Raw genomic sequence first — 19505 nt, 5'->3', positions numbered from 1 at the left:
TCATACGGTGGTACAGAAGCCGCGCGAGGTTTGGAGCATCGCGATATACTCTCGCGTCCGCCAGGCGTACGACCCGAAGGCCGTCACGTGACACATTAAGAACATTACCGCACTTCAGAAATTCCTCTGGTACCTCGTTCAGTACAACAGCGGCAGGCTGTCACAATGGTTGGGCTTCAGCCAATGAGCGTTGCGTGTGCAGCGTCTCGAGCTGCAGTCCTGGGGCGGCTTGCACGAACATCTAATACCGAAAATTACAACGAATTTATTAAGCACGCGTTGTTGTGCGGATGTAGGCGTTGTCTGTGGAACATTTAAGAAGGCGTTCCTAAATTCTTTTTTTATTTTCGTTGTTAAATGTTCGCGCAAGCCGCCCCTGGACAGCCCGGAACGACAAATCGAAGATGGCCGGTGACAATCGTACTCAATAACTTCATTGCGATGCACACGTTGCCTCCGAAATACGCGCAGGGACAGCACCATTCTCGGAGTCTGTGGGACGCCCAAAACCTTGCGCAAATTACCAGGCGTGAGTGTAGCGCTATAGCCAAGTGGCTAGCGCGTCCGCAGCTCCCGGGAGCAAGTTGGCGAAAGGAGGAAAGTTCGAATCCCAGTGGTGGTTGTCGGCAGCTTCGTTTTAAGTGTGTCGGCGCTGACTTGGACACCTTCAGCTTCTTTTGCAGTGTTCGTAGGTTTATAAAAGCTAATGTGTTGGAGTGAGTGAGTAAAACAAGACATGTGAAAACAAGGCATTGACGGATGACCTTGTTGTTAGGCAGCCACGAGCCCCTGGGCCCCGGGCGGCTTCTTCAGCTCTCTTGATGACCTTGGCCTGCAGGTCAGGGTCGCAGCTGAGCAACACGACCTCTCACTGCTCAGTATTACTTATTTCGTGATTTGTGTGATTTTCCGCAGGGCACGACCACATAATATGGAATAGATCCGCTTTTTTCTTACAATGGTTGGAAGTATTAGAGTATTGGTCCGGGTAGTAGTAGTGATAGGCTGCGGGTTTGGGGTAGGTGTTCGTCTGTAGTCGTCTCCAAGCTACTTCTTGTCGCTTGTTAAGCGATTTGTGTGCTGGTGGGTACACTGCCCTTGGAGCTACTTTGTTCGAAGTGGTGTAGTGTCCTGACCTTGGGTTCTGCATGTTCTTGCCCTAGTCTAAATTTGCGTTATTTAGTCTTTCCCGCTGTCACATTATGCAACTGAAAACGGCTACTGGTCAGTCGTAAACGTTTTACAACCAGGCCCGTTATTAAGTCGTCCGAAAAGATAATTCCTAGTAAAATAGAAGGACAGTGAGGAGATACCTTGGCGATGCTGATGATCGGGGTTGTGGCACCTCACAGTGCGCTTATTTGGCGGGCTGCGCAAATAGCTGGCGGCCACATTGCAGACCCCGGTGACGGCTCCACTGCAGCTGCAGGAAGCGACCACTGACGTATCTGCCGCTCTATTTTGACACAGCGTATATGTAGTGTTCTACAACATAGACACATAGGTCTTTAAATAGTTATGTACCTATAGGGCGTAGTTCTGACCGTGTTTTAGCACTCCACGACCAGCACCATCAACTTTTATTGTACTTCCACTCCTCAAAAGGATAGACAGTTGTGCGAGTTGGTACGGTAACGTGATCTTGGCTTATAGCGCGGAATGAACACGGACACAAAAAGGAGCAGACAGGACGCTCGTCCTGTCTGCTCCTTTCTGTGTCCGTGTTCATTTCGAGCTATAAGCCAAGATCATGTTCCTCTCCCCAACTCTGTAAAATCGGCAATTACCTGCCAGGAGCGCTATATGGTGTCGCTGGCGGTTGGAATTCCGCCATCTTGGCGTTTTGAGCCAATGAGAGAGGCCGTAGCAGCCCCCTTCAGACAGCTGAGAAAATCAAGGCGGCGAATTCTCCCCTCTCAATTCCCAAAGCCCGACGAATTCTCACCCTGAAATGTGGCCGAATTTGACGGCCGAGAATAGCATCGCGCTACGGAGACGTGCACGGTGTCTCATGCGTCCCGTAAAGTACGTGATGCTTAGTACGCAGGACGCGTAAAGTACAGGGTGCGCAGTGTTTAAAGACAATGAAATGCACGTAGTATTAATTGATGGCGGCAATTGTTGCGTGACGAAATTGCGCCCCTCGACGGCGTAGAGCCTGCACCCTGCTTGCGCCCAATCAGAGCGAACGTATCCCGCAGTCGACGCACGCGGTGCTTTAATCGCGCTGTGGGTGAATACTAATCCCAGAGCTTCTATAAATTATGGGGTTTTACGTGCCAAAACCACTTTCTGATTATGAGGCACGCCGTAGAGGAGGACTCCGGAAATTTTGACCACCTGGGCTTCTTTAACGTGCACCTAAATCTAAGCACACGGGTGTTTTCGCATTTCGGCCCCATTGAAATGCGGCCGCCGTGGCCGGGATTCGATCCCGCGACCTCGTGCTCAGCAGCCCATCACCATAGCCACTGAGCAACCACGGCGGGTAATCGCAGAGCTTCTAAAGCGGCGCCTACGAGTTCAATATCGGTCGTGGCGTGCCTTATCTCCTTCTTTCCTTCTCCCCATCAAGGCCTCGCTTACAGCTCTGCTGAATTAATAACTTCGTATCATACCCCACTGCGGGGTCCGAGAACACTCGAAAACTGGAGTTGAATATTGCACCCTAACTTATATGTTTGCGCCCCCTGGGGTTTATTTTGTTCCGATAAAATTGCGATATACCCTTCGTGCCTTTCCTTTCTCTATCTTTCACCTTATTGATTGTCACCTTCTCCGCCCTGCTGCTTACTTTGCGAAAAACTTTTTGTGGAATAAAATACCGTACTTCGTATTGCACCTCGCACCTCGTAATGCATGCCGCACCATCCGCCAACATACCTCCAGAGAGAGAAAAGCAAAATGATAAATAAAGTGCAGGGAGGTTAAGCAAGACCGTGTCTGGTTGACTACCCTACACAAAGGAATGGAACACGAGAGGAAAATATTAGGAGAAGGAGAGATAGTCAGAAGTTAATGCGCATTGCAGTCAGAGCTGACACAGCCTGGCACCTCAGCAATCTATAGCACTTGATTCGACATTGCAGAAGTTACAAATACCTCGATTCCCGCACCGTTGTCTGCATTCACACACCTCCAGCTTTTCATCAAAGTCAGGATCTCTTTTTCATCGCTGTGACTCTCGCCCGACAGCAAGTGTACTTATTCTTCCCGCACCCGTTATAGACTCCTGTCGCGCTGAAATCGCCATCACGGATCAAATCCGACTCCCTTCCCCGGCTTTCATTTAGGGCCCTCAACATCCCGAATCTTGGTTTGAGTTTAATTGAAGTTTGAGAGTTTGATTGATTTGAGTTGAAGTTTGATTTGAGTAAAAGTTTGGCTTCAGCGCGTCGCCGTCGTTCCGTACAGCTTCCGTGTGTGTGTGACCTTCACTTCGCTGTCCTCCCGCCGCAGGCACAACCGAATCCGCTCGTTGCCGGAGGACATGTTCAACGACATGCCCGCCCTGGTACTGTTGGACGTGAGCAACAACTGCCTGCAGACGCTCTCCGAGAGCTCCATGGCGCCCGTGCTCTGGAACCTGAGGCTACTCGAGATGAGCAGTAAGTGAGCTCCCGTGCTTTGCCTTCTATATGGGAGGAGACAGCACGGTTCCCACCTTTGCCGTGACAGAAAGCCGGCGCCGTGGGAAGTGAGCGGTTGACGACGGTGACGTTAGGTTTCTTTTGAAATGTAGATAGATTGTTTGATAGGCCTATCAATTGACTGACTGATTCGCCGAGTGACTGATTAATTGATTGATTGCAAAGAAATGGGGTGGAAGAGGCAGGCAGGTTAACCGGAAGTGGTCGGGACGGATTCTCTGCCTCTGTGCTCCTTCCTCACTGCTTCTGATGACTCCCTGGTTTTGCGAGCTTTCAAATAGTTAGTGCCCCCTCATTTAGCTTTGATTAGATTGGTTTGGGTATCAGTACATAAGGGCCTAATTCTAAAGGAAATGTCAGATTTGTTGGCGAAAGCGTCCCTATATTGCCCAGTCATTGATACCCTACCGGCATCAGCTTCCATCTGTAGGGGCGAGATTTTGGAGACAAATGACGCTGCGTGAATTTCACGCGCCTTCTTTAACAAACTCTACAGATTTACAGTACTTGTCACATTATTGGGATAGTAAACTCTATCAAGCACGAGCACTTGAAGTCGCAGTCACTAGACTACGCTGCCGAATTCCATTGCTCAATTTTTGCCTACATCTGCTGGTCTGGCTCCCTCACCGAACTGTCCTCCTTGTGGGGAACATGAAACAATAGATCATTTTCTCATTCATTCTGAAATATGTTTTGAATTGCGAAAAAGAACATCAGAAACGCCGTTCCGCCTTCATAGATTAGACTTAACTGTTCAAAATTTACTATCTTTGGGGATCTTGACCTTTGGGCACAGCGACAGGAAGGTTTGTGATGCCATCCAGGATTTTAGTGCAGGGTCAGAAAGGTTTCTACTATAAAATCAGAACTTAAGTTTTGGTATATTTCTACAAAATCCATTATAATAGCTGTACTTTTGTTTTCATTAATTCATACGTTCTATTAACATCTTAAGTTAGAATCTACCCATTATATCTCATATATACCCCCTATTCGCCAATTTTTTAACGTTTATTTTATCATTCTTTTTCTATTCTTATTGTTACAAGGAATTACCCGATTCTTGACCAATCCCACAGAGTGGGTATGTGCCGCTAACGCCCAGGGCTATGCATCTAGATCTACCGCAAGAGAGGCGCTTCTACGTGGTTTGTTACCCTATACATTGGGGAAAGGGTAAGGGGGAAGGAAAGACGCGGGAAGAACAGCGGATAACTAAACCAAACGCGCGAAAATTCAGACACAGGTGCCGTTGGCAATTTTAGGCGGCGAAAAAAAAAATTGCGCGATAGCGCAGTTACGGGCGCATCCCTCTTTAAAATGCAATATAGCTTGTACCGGGTCAGTTGTTGCATTACACTTTTGGTAAAGCAGCGAAAAACCTGGCGAGGGATCTCAGTGGCGTTCTGCTGTTGAGCACGTGATCGTGACGAACCATGATCCTCTTCTCTCTCTCTCTCTCTACTTTCCTCTTGTCTGTCTGCCTTCCCTTTCCCGTGCATTAAATCCATGCCTTTCTCTCTTGATTTCCTCTTTCTTCCTTTTGTGATTGCTACGTTGCTACGGAACTTTTTTCGCGCACATTATCACGGAGTGACCTTGTTGCGTCAAGGGGCTTTCCTGATTGTCCTATAGCGTCGAACGATCTTACTCTCTCCGTTTCATCGGAACTGCACATGACGGCCTCGCCGAAATCGCGGCAAACCACGAGGCACGTTCGATCGGTCGCGCTCTTCAGGCCAGTCTCATCACGCGGTCGCTTTAATGGCTTCTCGCTATCAAAGCGGAACACTCGAGCGCTTAATATAGCAATTTACGTCGTGACGTCACGGTCACAAGGGCTTGCCCGAGTCACGAGTAGAAGCAGTCGAAAGGCCATTACAATTCAATGTCGCTTCATCGTCGCATCTCTGTCTATTGGCGGCTATACGGCATTCAGATAACGGCTGAACGCCACGCCTCTTTTATCCAGCTGCATGCATTGCTGCAAGTTTCGGGGAAATCCCCATGCGCATACGCTCTTGCCGCGCCAAGTGCCTTGATAAAGACGACATTTTGGCATTGTTGCGCGATGTACCCTAATTAAAAGCTTCGGCGCGCTATATAGTCGTTTTCTTGGTTCTTCCTTTTTCAAGTCCATCCGCTGGTAATTGTCGCTTACACTGTAAAATAATTTGCACCCCTAAAGTAAAAAAGGGAGTAAATCAGTCTGTAACTCACATCCTTACATCAAAAAAAAAGGGGGTAAGGATGTGAGTTATGGACAGATTTACGCAATTTTCTTCCATTTTAGGGTGTAAATTATTTTACAGTAAGTGGCCGTGGCGTTATCTTGATCTACACTATGTCGCGGGTTCGAATGCCTGTCGCGACAGTCTCATTTCGATGGGAGTGAAGTGCAAGAACCCCGGTGTATACCGTGCTTTGTACCCGCGTGAAAGAACCTCGTGTGATCAAAATTGATGCGGGGCCTTTCGCGGCACCATATGACGACCCTCATGACCCGCTGTGGCGGTTAGGGATGTTAAACTCAATCATTTAAATTTATTTTCTTAAAGTCCGCGCGTGCGTTCTAACTTGTGGGGTCACAAAAATGTGAAAATAAAGCTTTTAAAAAAAGGTTGCCGCGATGAAGGACTGCGCGCAGTGCTTGAAACTTGTCGTGTGGCTCAGTGGCCATAGCATTCCGTTTCTGACCGCAGTTAGGTCGTAGGTTCGATCTCCTGGCACCGTGGGCGCATTCCGACGGCTAACGGAACGTCACAACGGCGAGCGTGTTGCAGTTTTAGAGCATTGGTGAAGGTTTCGGGCTCAATAAGTTACACGAATCAGTCATGCTGCGTCATAGTAGCTGCATAAGCCGACGTTTCGACAGGCGGATCTATCTTTGTCAAAGGCGGCCTTGTCACCCTTGGCCGGTCAGGGTTAGCGCGTTCTTAGAGTTACGTCACGTGGTGTCGCTGTCCCGTTAAACCTTACTTGCCAAGAGAGAGTGAGAGAGAGAGAGACAAAAGGGGAGGAAATACAGGGAGGTTAGCCAGTGTAAGTACCGGCTGGCTACCTTGTGCTGGGGAAAGGGGTAAAGAGAATAAAAGGTGAAAGAAGAAAAAAAATTCAGGGAGATTCATACAACAACGCAATACCACGCGCTACAACGTTCAAAGACGGTCGCACAATTCACAAGCCCCTAAAGAATTCAGCAAAGCCCTTAAGGCCTTGAGTGCCGAAACCCGTCTGGACCAAAGGATGACAAGGCCACCTTTGACAAAGATAGGTCCACCTATCGGAGCATCGGCAGCCCATCTGAGGCACTTTACCTCTGTTTAAACAGCTTTTATCTCACCGCGTGTTTCCATCTGTGAGCCCGCATCTTGACTTCGGAGGAATTAGTCATGATTATAGCGTTACAACATAACGACTTCTGGCCACTTGCAGACGGACAGTGGGGTGATTTTGTATCTAGCTTCTTCTGCTTATTCTTGCTCTGCTTCGCAGCGCCATAAGCCTTGTCATTCTTATCAGACGACCCGCAGTGCCTGACATGGCACGCCTACGCGCCTCGGTGCAGCTGCAAATGAGAGCACGCGATCGCCACGCTTGGGCAATTAGCGAGGTCATTGCAGTGCAGTCGGGATAAAAAGATCGCCAAGATGCAAAGATTCGTGGCCATTGTGATCTTATCTCTGCGCACATGTACTGCAGTCCAGGCGCGTGCCTTGATGTCTCCCGTATCTGACTTGCTCTCTCTCTCTCTCTCTTCCTTTCGCGCAGATGAATACGAGGAAATCGTAACTCAATAAACCTTTCAGTATAGTCGCAAACCTCTCCGCAGTGCTCTCCTTCTCTCTCTTCCTTTTTTTTTTTCTTACGACGTGTTTGCATATCAAGAAACTTGTTTGAACTGCCGTCTTTTGGCTGAACTGAAACTGAACAGGGCCCTTTCTTTCTCGTCTTTGTCTGCGTTGCGCTGCAGCTATTGAGCAAAACGAGGGAATCGACCGAGGCTCTGCCAAAAACTGCGTTCCTGATAGCAGTGGAGGATACGTCCTTGTCGGGGTTTTCACGCTTTAGCATTGTGCAGATTAAAACGGCCTTCGACAATGTCAGAGCGAGAGCGACGTTGAGGAGGAGCAGTGTGACGTCACAGGAGGCGTGGCGGCGGCATTTCGCAGTGCTGTCCGTCACGGTATTCTGCATAGAGGAAGCTATTGAACGCGACGTCCATGGATAATCCTCAAAAATAAAGAAGGAAGTCGCAGTTTCGCCCGAAAGGCGAAGCATCGATTGCGATAGCAAATTAGTGGATAGCTATACGAAGTAAGGATATATAGTATTATGGGCTGTGTAAACTTTTAAACATAGGCAGAATAACTAAGTTGGCAAGCACGGCGTCACGCGCGCACAAGCAAACATGAGCACATTCTCACTCGATGACCGCGGAAACTCGCTGTCAAAACGCTGCACTGAGGAAAGGCGGCAGTAGCAGCGAGCGAATTGGTGGTTTGCGAAATAGGGAGCGCCTCCTGTCGCACAACAGACGAAGCTTCAGCGCTCTGCGCGCGAGAGTATGTGGCTAGAAAGTGAGTTTCTTTTCTCGGCTTCTGCCTGACCTCTGCGCAGGCAGCCGCGTGTGTTCTTCACTGCGGCAAAAATAATTGAAGACGCCGTCACTCCGTTCCCGTTTTCGTACATGACATGGACCTCCGACTGCTCGAAGCGTGCCATTCAAACTGATCGTGTGTGGCAGTACCTGATTTCTAAAGCTGCCACTATTCGCCTGGTTCGTCGAGGCTCAGCACGGAAGAAAGAAGACTATGTTAAATATATATATTTGGAGACTGCTAGCTGATGCCAGCACGGGACTGGTGCGAGCGACATGCACTCCTTCAAAAAAGAGCGGAGTGTATGTCGTCGAAACACACTGCTGATGTCTCGCCGAGTGACCACAATTGGTTACGCAGACTGGCCGCACGCAGTGACCACCGTGCAAGGCGGCGCGCCTGGTTTGCTCTTTGCTGCCGACAGAGCTCGTATAGAGAGAACCAGCTCTATGTTCATTTATCCACGACGTAATTGTACAGACGCTAAAATGCTGACGAAAATAAACGCTTTATGACTAGCGGTGTTTTCATGGCAAGCGCCGTCGGCTGTTGCTTCAACAACCGAGATCTCGGCCAACCGGCTCGAGCGATTGGCAGCTGCCAACAAAGTCGGCGGGCCGAGCGTGATGCTCTGCTTAGGATAGATTACTGTGCTAATATGGCCCATCTGCTACAAAGCTTCACAGAGCTGTTTGTCTTAATACGACGGTGGTTCTTCGCTCGCGGAAAAGTCTCAAACGGCACGCCGTTCTCTCGACCGCACTTCTCGTATCTAACCATCTAGAGGGCGCTCGTGACATCCGTGTTCGCGCATGCGCAACAGCATTTTTTGCAAGCCGTCAATTCACTTTCGTGCTGCCACTCGAATAAATGCAAAGTAAGCCGAGCAACCGCAGCGCAGCGCGGACTCTGTACCCGTCGCAGATGGTTTTCAAGATACAGCGGGGCCGCTCGGAGTAGATCGCGCCCCCTCCTCCCTCCCCTCCCCCGAAGTCTTGCGCGCGGCGGAAGGCGGCGCGCTTCGTCCCTGCTTTCGTCCGCTGCGAGCGCGAGATAGCGCTGCGATCGCCGGCTCACCCTCGCACCCTTTCACTCGCGCATATAGCATACGGCACGCGGCTACGATTTTATCATTCTTGTACTTTATACGGGGCATCACGGCGACGGCGACGCCGACGGCATAAATGCGCCTGGAGTGTCCATGTAATTACTATGGCAACAGAAAGAAATTAAATTACAGGTTTCGACGTTCCAAGACAACACGCGTGCTCTTTAGACTCCTTTATAGTGCACATAAATGTAAGTACACTATAGCATTCTTTCAATCCGCCCCGCGTCAGAATGCAACCACCGGAATCGGACCCTCGGCCTCCTGCGCAGAATGCCGAGAGGACAGGGCATTCAAGCCACACGAAGACCGCCTGCTATTGAACTGCACTCTTTACAAGAACCGATGGTCGTTAGCGCAAAAGCACTGGCCATTTTTCGCTTTATGCTTTATCTTTGCAATCTTTCGGCGCGCGTGTCCCTTGTATAGTGACAAGCGCCCCTTTCCGTTTGTCAGTGCAATCTGCAATGTAAGCGTCACCGCATGTATAGCCATTATGAAACCACTGCGCAGAAGGGGTGTTGCGAGACCCGATACGTAGATAGGCTTATCATGCACTGCGCCCAGTATATATAGAAAGCGGCGTTGCAGAGAGCTTATTCAACCGCAAAATGGTGTGGTGACGGTGCTGACGATCACGCGGAGTTGCTAAAGCCGGTGTTGCGACACCTGGAGCTGCAGATAAGCTTGCGCATGTCCTTGCGACAGTGATTAGTATGCAATCGGCTTTGCACACCGATATCTCGTATCCAATGATGCGATTGTAAGGTCATTGGTTACGTGCACCGTATACTCTTAATAGTGAACGCGTCAAAGAGAATTCTCGCAGCAGGCCTGTGGAGCTTTGCTGTACCACTCATCGAATCGATCAAATCAAACGCCGTTGTGATGGACTTAGGGTTAGTTTTGACGACCTGGGGCTCTTTGACGTGCAGCCACATCATGATATGCACACGCGTTTTCGCATGCCGCCTCCGTCGGAATTCGTGCACCGCTGCCAGGCTCAGTGGCAGAAAGCCACAGCTACGTAGACACTGTGGCGAGTGAACCAGTCAAAACGTACAGAGAGGATTTGACACTTTCCTGCCAAAGACGGCCACGCTAGCATGACGCCTCTGGACACTATATTTCGTAGGCGCGACAAATGCGTTTATCACATGATATCTCCGCTACTGTCGCCGCTGAGCGCACCACTCTGTAATTAAGGCGCTTATTAACCATGTCTCACTTTGTAAAGCAATTTACAATACTAGAATTCCAGCATAAAAAGTAGCATTATTTGTTTTCGTTGCATGGTTAAACACCTGGTGTCCTCGCTTTTATTTTTAATTTAACATTTTTTTAAATGTTTGTAAACTAATTTAGTTTCTAACTCAAAATTATGCTCCAATCACTGTCCTCTGTATTAAGTGTAGAGAATTTCATTCACGTCATTTCAGCAGTTGTCTAGTCACAGTCTTCCTGTTTCTCACATGTATTTGGGCAAGGAAATATGAGCTTGCTCCCAGCAGTACGCGTCCTCTTGAGAGGTTTACATATTCCTTAAATAATAATTTGTCTCAGTTACTTCGCTTGGTATATATTAAAACATTCGAATATTCAAGGGCTGTGTTCGTTTCATCGCAGTGCTTAACGTGAAACAACAAGACATAGCTTGAGGTTATAACGTTTATTTCATTACTCGGAGTGTTCGCACCGTAGCTCCTTTATTCAATTTCTTGAAACATGTATTTCGCGTCTGTACTGGAAGAACTGCCCCAAAATGGCGCATAGACTTCGTTAGATAGATAGATAGATAGATAGATAGATAGATAGATAGATAGATAGATAGATAGATAGATAGATAGATAGATAGATAGATAGATAGATAGATAGATAGATAGATAGATAGATAGATAGATAGATAGATAGATAGATAGATAGATAGATAGATAGATAGATAGATAGATAGATAGATAGATAGATAGATAGATAGATAGATAGATAGATAGATAGATAGGGGGTTGAGGGGGAGTAGAAGTTTCACCTGCAAGGCGCAGCATTGATGCGATAGCAAATTCTTTGACAGTTATACGAACTAAGGTTAGTAGTTTTTATCCACTGTTTAAACCGCTTGAAACATTCGCCTGCTAACTAAATTAACAAGCGCCGTGTCACACTTGCACGAGAAAACATGAGCGCACCTCACTCGATGACCGCGGACACTTGCTGTCACAGCTCTGGCGCGATGAAAAGCGGCAGCAGCGGCGAGCGAATCGCCCTTCGTACTGCCTCTCGCTTTAATGCGAACTAGGTGCGCGAAAACACAGCGCGCACCTAGATCAGGCTTCTCGGGTCGCTTAGCGTTTGCACCCGCCGCAAGAACCGCCAAAAACCACCTTCAGGGCGCGCGGGGACGCGCCATGCGCAGCCGCAGCAGAGAGAGAGAGAGAGAGAGAGAGATGCAAATAAGAGAGAGGTAGGGAGGTTAACCCGAGGTAAAACCTCCGGTTTGCCAGCCTGCACTAGGGGAAGGGAAGGGGAAGTAAAGCCGGAGTAGAAGAGGCGATGAGTGCTATCTGCCCCCGCTATCTGCCGACGCCAACGGCGGAAATTTGCCAGGAGTGTCCATAAAATTGCTATCGAAGTCAAGGTAACTGCACACGGTTGAATCCAGGCCCGTATTCACAAAAAAACTGGCGGACGTTTAAGCTTCGTTTTTAACAATGGAACACAATCGCATTCAAATGTCCCTGACTCCTTCTCGCGCTTCCCGGGAAACTGCAGCTTACGGTAACCGTAATGTTTCCATGGAAACGCTGGTGGCGAACGCTATGCTCAAAGGCGAGCTTTCTAGTTACTTTTTTAGTGGCCGGAGCATCGAGTGACACTCTTGCTTCTTGCGCGGCACTTCCGGTTCAGCTCCTGAGACGACCGGGGTCAAAATTCAATATAAATCGGAAAAAGATGTAAAAAATAGTAGAGTACAAAATTCATGGTTTCCATTATAGGTATGATAATAATAATAATATTTGGGGTTTTACGTGCCAAAACCACTTTCTGATTATGAGGCACGCCGTAGTGGAGGACTCCGGAAATTTTGACCACCTGGGGTGGGGTTCTTTAACGTGCACCTAAATCTAAGCACACGGGTGTTTTCGCATTTCGCCCCCATCGAAATGCGGCCGCCGTGGCCGGGATTCGATCCCGCGACCTCGTGCTCAGCAGCCCAACACCATAGCCACTGAGCAACCACGGCGGGTTATAGGTATGATATCAGAGCATGTTAGTAACAAGTTGAGTAACTGAAGTGCCTGGAATAATTCGAATTAATTTGAAATCACTGATTACCGCACACCAAAGCACAGACTCATAGACCTCGAGACCCGCCACGTGAACACGACTTTGGCGAAATTCCTGGAAACCCGGCAGTAGAAAGCGGAAGTAATGACGTCGGTAATGACGTCACACACAAGAATATGTGTGACACAAGAAAATAGCTGCCTGGCATAGACTTAACATCTGCCTAGCAGAGCACATGTGACGTCACTCCCTCCTCTCCCGCTTCCTTTCTCCCGATGCGCACCTGCTCGTCCGCCCGCTCGCTTGCTTGCAACAGCTGCGCGCGCGTACTCGTTGCATGTTCTGACGTCAGCGCCGGAGAGGGCGCGTAAGGTGCGCTTCGTGCGGCGCTCGATAGGGAGCTGAGCCCCGCCAGGTGGCGCGCGCTGCGCTTCCTCCTCGCCCTCCCTCCCTCCTCGCCCGCATATTGTGCCAGGGGAAAGACGTTCGCTCGCCTAACCCAAAGAACACCAACGCCGAGGTGCGAGTGTCACTAGGATACACCTAATTCAAAGACCAGGGTCACCTACCATTTTTTTTTTGTTTCCCCCACGGCGGGCGCCGCGGATGGATGGATGGATGGATGGATGGATGTTATGAGCGTCCCCTTTGGAACGGGGTGGTGGGTTGCGCCACCAAGCTCTTGCTACTATGCTGCCTAATATCCTACCTAGGTTAACCAATGAAAAAAGAAAAGAAAAAAAAACAAAAAAAACACTATGAACTACCACGTCCAAATTTTCTGATCCCCTATTGCGAACTGTGTTTTTGTACGTCTCCGTCTTTTGTCGTTTCCCTACTTTTCTTCCACCAATCCTTCAATCGCCTCTTACTAATGTCTATTGCGGACCTGTTTGCTTTACCACTGCTCCCGCTGAACCCAAGGGCTTCAAGGAGGCCAGTGGTGCCTAAATCGACCGCTGGGTCTTCACATTCTAATAAAATATGCTCCGTCGTTTCCCTAGCTTTACCGCAGCAAGCACATGCTTCTTCTTCCTTCTTATATCTCGCTTTATAGGTGCGTGTTCTAAGGCATCCCGATCTCGCTTCGAAAAGTAATGAGCTTCCCTTTGAGTTATCATAAATGGTTTCTTTCCTGATTTCGTTTTTTCCTCTTAAGTGGTTACTCATGGCAGGTTTCTTTTCCACTGCCGCCACCCATGAGATTAGTTCAGCCTCTCTGACTTTCCGCTTGACCTTTGTTGCTGTGTTGCCCACACCACAGGCCGCATACTTGCTGGTAAGCTTCTTAGTTCTTTTCCTCCACTGTGAATCAATGTTTTTCCTGTACAGATACCTGAACACTCTCCCAGCCCATTTACTTTATTCTGGTATATTCTTCAGGCGTTCTTCATACTTAATCTTACTGCGAGCTTCCCTCACTTCAAAACTAGTCCAGCCCATATCACCCTGCACAGCTTCGTTTGTGGACTTCCCGTGAGCGCCCAATGCGAGGCGACCGACTGACCTTTGCTTCCCATCGAGTCCTGATTGTTCCCCTGATTGAAAGCAAACAACCGCATTTCCAAAAGTAAGTCCTGGAACCATTACCCCTTTCCACATACCTCGGAGGACCTCGTACCTATTGTATCCCCATAGCGCTCTGTGCTTCATTATGGCTGCGTTTCTCTTCCCCTTAACTTTATGGTTTTTTCCTGTGTTTCCATATATCCATTGCCTTCGTTTATCCATATACCAAGGTATTTATATTCTGTCACCCGAGGTATTTCTTGGCCCTGTATCTCCACTGTCTGTTCACTGTTTTCATTGAATACCATAACACCTGATTTTCTAACACTAAATTTAAAACCTAAATTGTTGCCTTCCTGTCCACAGATATTAGCTAGACGTTGCAAATCACTTTGCTTGTTAGCGAGCAACACAATGTCGTCCGCATAAAATAAACCTGGGAGTTGCTGCTCTATTACTGTACCTGCCTGTTTGTATGAAATATTAAACCCGATATTACTTCCTTCTAGCGCCCTCTCCATCCTCACCGTGTACATCATAAACAGCAGCGGGGATAAAGGGCACCCCTGCCTCAGTCCCTTGTTGATTTGAACTTTCTCCGCGCTTCTCATCCCTTCCCATTCAACGCAAACGGTATTTTCTAGGTAATACCGTTGGCGCTCTCCTTCGCGTGGATGCTCGAAGGAGAGCGCCATCTGGATGGGGTTGCAAGGAACTGAGCGGTGCTCGCCGCGCCAACTCAGACAGGCCTCAAACGACAGCCGGAAAAGGGGTTTGTGTTTGAGTTTCCGCGTAATAGCATTATGTTTTCTCGTATATTCAGATTACATTCCCACGCTAACATGCCTGTAGGTTGCCTCTGAGCCGTACTTTACGAATTTCCTGACGTATTTTTCTTTGAAAAATTCAATTAGTTTACTAACGTCTGTGCGCCACGTGTAGGGCCTGCATGAATGGGGATGCGTGGTTCGGGAGTTATACCGCACGCGAAAAACTTTATTCTTGAACACTGTTGGACCGATTTTAATGAGATGTCCTGCATTTGCAAGAGAAAGTACAGTTCTAGAGTCTGGCGGAAGCGTAATTTTGATTAAGGGGCTGAATTTCTTTTTTATTGAATTTTTAAGAATGGGTGAGCTATAAAAAGATGAATCACGCACTTTGCGAATTACTAACTCTGCACCTAGAACGGATATCGCAGTTCTGTATATTGGATTGGATTGGAGAAACTTTATGCCTGCAGTTGGGCGCTCGCGCGCCCCGACCAGGGCCTACGTCATCCTCGAAGTTGCCGTTACTCGGCGCGGGTCTCCGCTCGCCGTTGCCGGCTCGCTGGGTCCGTGCCTTTCGAGCGCCTCGAGGACCTGCTGGACGGCCCAGAGCTGATCGTCTCGGTCGTAGCTCTTCGCGGCTGCCTCGAGCCGCGGTGGGAGTGTTCTGGATTTTGAATCTTCTGGACATTTGACGCAGTCCCACAAGATGTGCGTGTAGTCTGCGGGCTCCCTCCGGCAGACTCTGCACATATCTGTCGGATATGTCTCGGGGTACATGCGATTCATCAGTTTCGGGCTCGGTAGCGATCCGGTCTGGAGCTGTCTCAGTACCACCGCCTCCGCTCGACTCAGTCTCGGGTGCGGGGGTGGAAGAGTCCTGCGAGCCAAGCGGTAGGCCTTCGTGATTTCATTGTAATCCGTCATGCGGTCCTTGGTTCCGAACCACGTCGGACGGTCTGTCGCCGGGGCGTATGGTTCTCAGTGCGTTCCGATGCGTCGCCCGCGTGCGCCGGGAACCACTTGAGTCGTACTTTTCGTTCGTCTAGTTTTACCGCTCGCAGTACGCGCTCAGCCTCCCTGCAGATTTGCCCTTTGGAGAAGTTTCGCACCGCCTGTCTTGAGTCACTCAGCACCGTGTGGCAGTCGGCGTCGGCGATGGCCAGGGAGATGGCTACCTCCTCCGCTTGCTCCGCTCCGGCGCTTCTCGCGCTCGCTGCCGTCCTCGTGGCGCAGGTTGACGCCTCTATGACGACCGCTGCGAAGGCGTTCCGTTGGTATTCGGCCGCGTCCACGTACCGCGCGTGTTCGTCGGGGCGCAGTTATGTATAAACTCCATCCATTATAGAGCATTCAAAGCGAACAAATTTGATATGTCAGTTTACATCTTACGTAAATTTTTCATGTTGTTTACAAAGGTTTTGCACAACATTTACTCACAGTTTAGTGGTCTATTTGAAAGCCATGTATATATCAATTTTGTCTGCTTTAGATGTACTATTAGGTTCAATTTAAAGAATTGTTATATCTTTTTCATTGCTGAGTTACAGAGCCGTAAACTTGATATTTTTCGTTTTCTGAAAATTTTCTATATTTGTCAATTCTTGTTAAAAAAGTGACAATCTGAATAAAAAAAATTCTCAACAAACACTCAGTAGGTTCTAACTTTTTCTTTTAAATGCAACAAACCTCATTTCTGCAGTGGTAGCCGAAAAAAACGATTTCGCCTTTCCCATGTATTTAGATAGGAGGCCCCTGGCTGAATCTTCCTCTTAACGCTGTCGCGTTAAAATTGTGTATGTACATGTAATAGGGTGTCCTCGCTGGACGATGTTCTTGCGCGCGCCATTAGTGATAGTGGCTGACATTATAACGGTTTGGTCGCCGCCGTAGCTGTGTTCGATTCTGGATGGCAATAGGGGACGTTTGATGAATACATGCGCTAAGTTCTCGCACGGAACTACATGGCAAGGGGTATCTGACACGTGAATCGCCGCGCAATGCGACGTTCATGACGTCACACCTCGGAAACCGAAATTTGCTTTCGTTCCAGATAAGCGCGCGCCCTCGGGCCACAACTATACACGCCGTCCTTCTTTTCTGTATCGCTTCGCAGATAACCAGTACTTCTGCGACTGCAACCTGACGTGGGTGGGCCGGGCGTTCACCAACTCCAACTACCTGGAGAGGTTCTCGCAGCGCAACGACATCAGGTGCAACGCGCCGCCCCAACTGCACGGCACGGACGTGCTGACGCTCACCGACGACAACCTGGGCTGCGCCGACCTGGTCCCGCTCAGCACGCACTGAGAAGCCCGCACCAAACTGCGCCCGACACCACCAAGGAGCACCGTGCATGCCAGCTAGTCTTTCGTGGAAGACCCCCGAACCGCGGCCAACGCTCACAGCCACCCGTGTGTGTGTGTGTGTGTGTGTGTGTATTTATGAGTACAACGCCCAGCCGCTGCAACCTCCTGGACTGAAGAGTGCTTCGGACTTTGTTCGAGACCGGAACACGCACTTACGCAGTGCACTGCACCGGCTCACGCGCCGGTAACAGTTTCCCGTGCGCGCCCTATTCAACAAAGGCGCTCTTCGCATCCGACGCCAGTCAGTGTGTGTTGTGTTCGCGAGAAGCTGGTGAACAAATGGCGTCGGTGCCGAGAGCAGATCGCTCGCTGACTCGTCGTTCACGGTCGTGGATCTGTGATAGATCGGACACTACCCCCCCCCCCCCCCCATCGTTATCGAGTGCATGTGGTCCACGCATCTGATCGCGTCGGCGCTGACCTTTCCAACGTCGTGGACACGATGATACGATTGTGTGTGCCCTCTTCCCCCCATCCATCCCATCCCTTCTCTCTTTTCTCCTTCTCATTATCTTTCTCCGATAGCGCCTGACACTCAACATATGCAAAGTGCACCGCGAGCTATATCCAAGGAACATGTTGGCAGACGGGCGTCAGGTTTGTGCCAATACGTGCGAGAGAAAAAGGATCCAGTTGGGCCCGTATACTGTCGATGGGTCACTTTCTGGAATAATTTCACCTTGGCGCGACGTAATGTCAGCGCGAAGATTTTCTCACAAATTGCAGTGGCAGGGGATCCTAGCATTAGATAATTTTAGCGTACCGTTAGTGTTCTATCGGTATACTATTACCAGAGGAAGATTTGGGCTAGACTTGAATTGTCCGACAGGGGCCGAACGAAGAATTTCTCCGGAACGAACGTTTCAACAAAAGCACTGGTCGACCACTGTTGATCGCCTCTAATGGTTTAACGACTCCTGAGCGCACTGAAATTGATATTTCGGAAAGTGACCCATTGAGCATACAGCCCCTGATGAGCCATGCGTGTCAGGTCACCGCACTGTTATGTGGCTACCAGTATAAATGAATCTCTCGTTTGTTTGTCAGCATGACGCAGTAATGTCCTTCGTTTGTTTCATGAAAATAATGTTCTTTTTTTTTTCTTGTCGAAGCGCAGACGTTCACACTTCTGTCTGGAGCGCTCGAGTGTTGTGCTGCAGAGCAAAAAAGAAATTGTATCACGCCAGCTACGAACTTGAAGATTTTTCAGGCTGGATACCGCGTAATTCTAGGTCAGAGCAGTCATCGCTGCCCTCAGCATTACCTCTCAGGCCAAGCACTAAACGTACATTACCGTAATATTTGCTTCGTAGCGTACCGCTGACACGCTCAAGACAGAAGTGTGGGCACCTTAACTATAAAATGTTTAGATGGGTAACATCTCTGCCGCTAGGGCCCTAAAAAACTTTATAGGGGATGACAACGGAGCTGTAAGCTCTAACGAGACGTGCGATGACAAAAGACGTAGTTGAAAACTATATAATCATTCTAACAGCCCTGTAAGATTCTCTTATCGGATATTTCTATGCGCTCAAGGCTGGCAGAATGATTAATGGCTTTCAACTACGTCTTTCGTCATCACACGTCTAGTTAGAGCTCCGTTGTCGTCGTCAAATAAACTTTTGTAGGGCACTTACGGTAGGGGTGTTACCCGTGCGACAAAAACACCCTTAAGGGTGTAAACATTTTTAGAGTGTGTACGCCGAATTTCTACTACACTAAGGCGAGAAAGCAATAAACATTGCTCAGATGGGTAACCATGACGAAATAGTAAACGGCCAACGTACATGTTCCCCTGTAAAGTCGCATTCGCATTCCACATGTGTTGATGAACCTAGCTGAACTCAAAACAACAGCTGAAATCCTAGGATCCTAGATTGCCTTAAAATCAGTTATATATGTCATTCGGTGGCACGGCCTTCCTCATTTATAATTATGATGTACAGTTGTTGTAAGGCTGCGATGAACTCAACTCATTCTCAAGCGTCTAATAAATGACTGAATTGACATCAGCTTCGGCTGGCGTACGGCTCCATTTTTTTGTCACGTTTTCCATGTCCATTTCTAACACTGTTTTTCCTCTAGTAGCGAGGGAGGTCATGTATGCGATGACGGTGTTCAAATGGGGCCGCAACAGGGTCCACGTAGGACGTAAGAATTGCAAGCACACACCGCGTTTTCATTCTCATCTGCTGTCAGACAACCTGCAGATA

General features: G+C 48.8%; 1 protein-coding gene across 2 annotated transcripts in view; it reads left to right on the top strand.

The window, feature by feature from the left end:
- Positions 1-19301, top strand: part of LOC135911606 (leucine-rich repeat-containing protein 24-like) — a 58610-nt gene extending 39309 nt beyond the window's left edge. For both annotated transcript variants that reach the window (XM_065443922.2, XM_065443923.2), the window contains exons 3-4: positions 3460-3608; positions 17040-19301. In XM_065443922.2, the coding sequence (XP_065299994.1) occupies positions 3460-3608; positions 17040-17233 (343 nt within the window). In that variant the 3' untranslated portion in view covers positions 17234-19301. The remainder of the gene's footprint in view (positions 1-3459; positions 3609-17039) is intronic.
- Positions 19302-19505: the final 204 nt, after the last annotated feature.

The sequence above is a fragment of the Dermacentor albipictus genome, chromosome 5 (assembly GCF_038994185.2).
Source record: "Dermacentor albipictus isolate Rhodes 1998 colony chromosome 5, USDA_Dalb.pri_finalv2, whole genome shotgun sequence".
Lineage (NCBI taxonomy): Eukaryota > Metazoa > Arthropoda > Arachnida > Ixodida > Ixodidae > Dermacentor > Dermacentor albipictus.
This window is presented reverse-complemented; position numbering and strand designations above follow the sequence as displayed.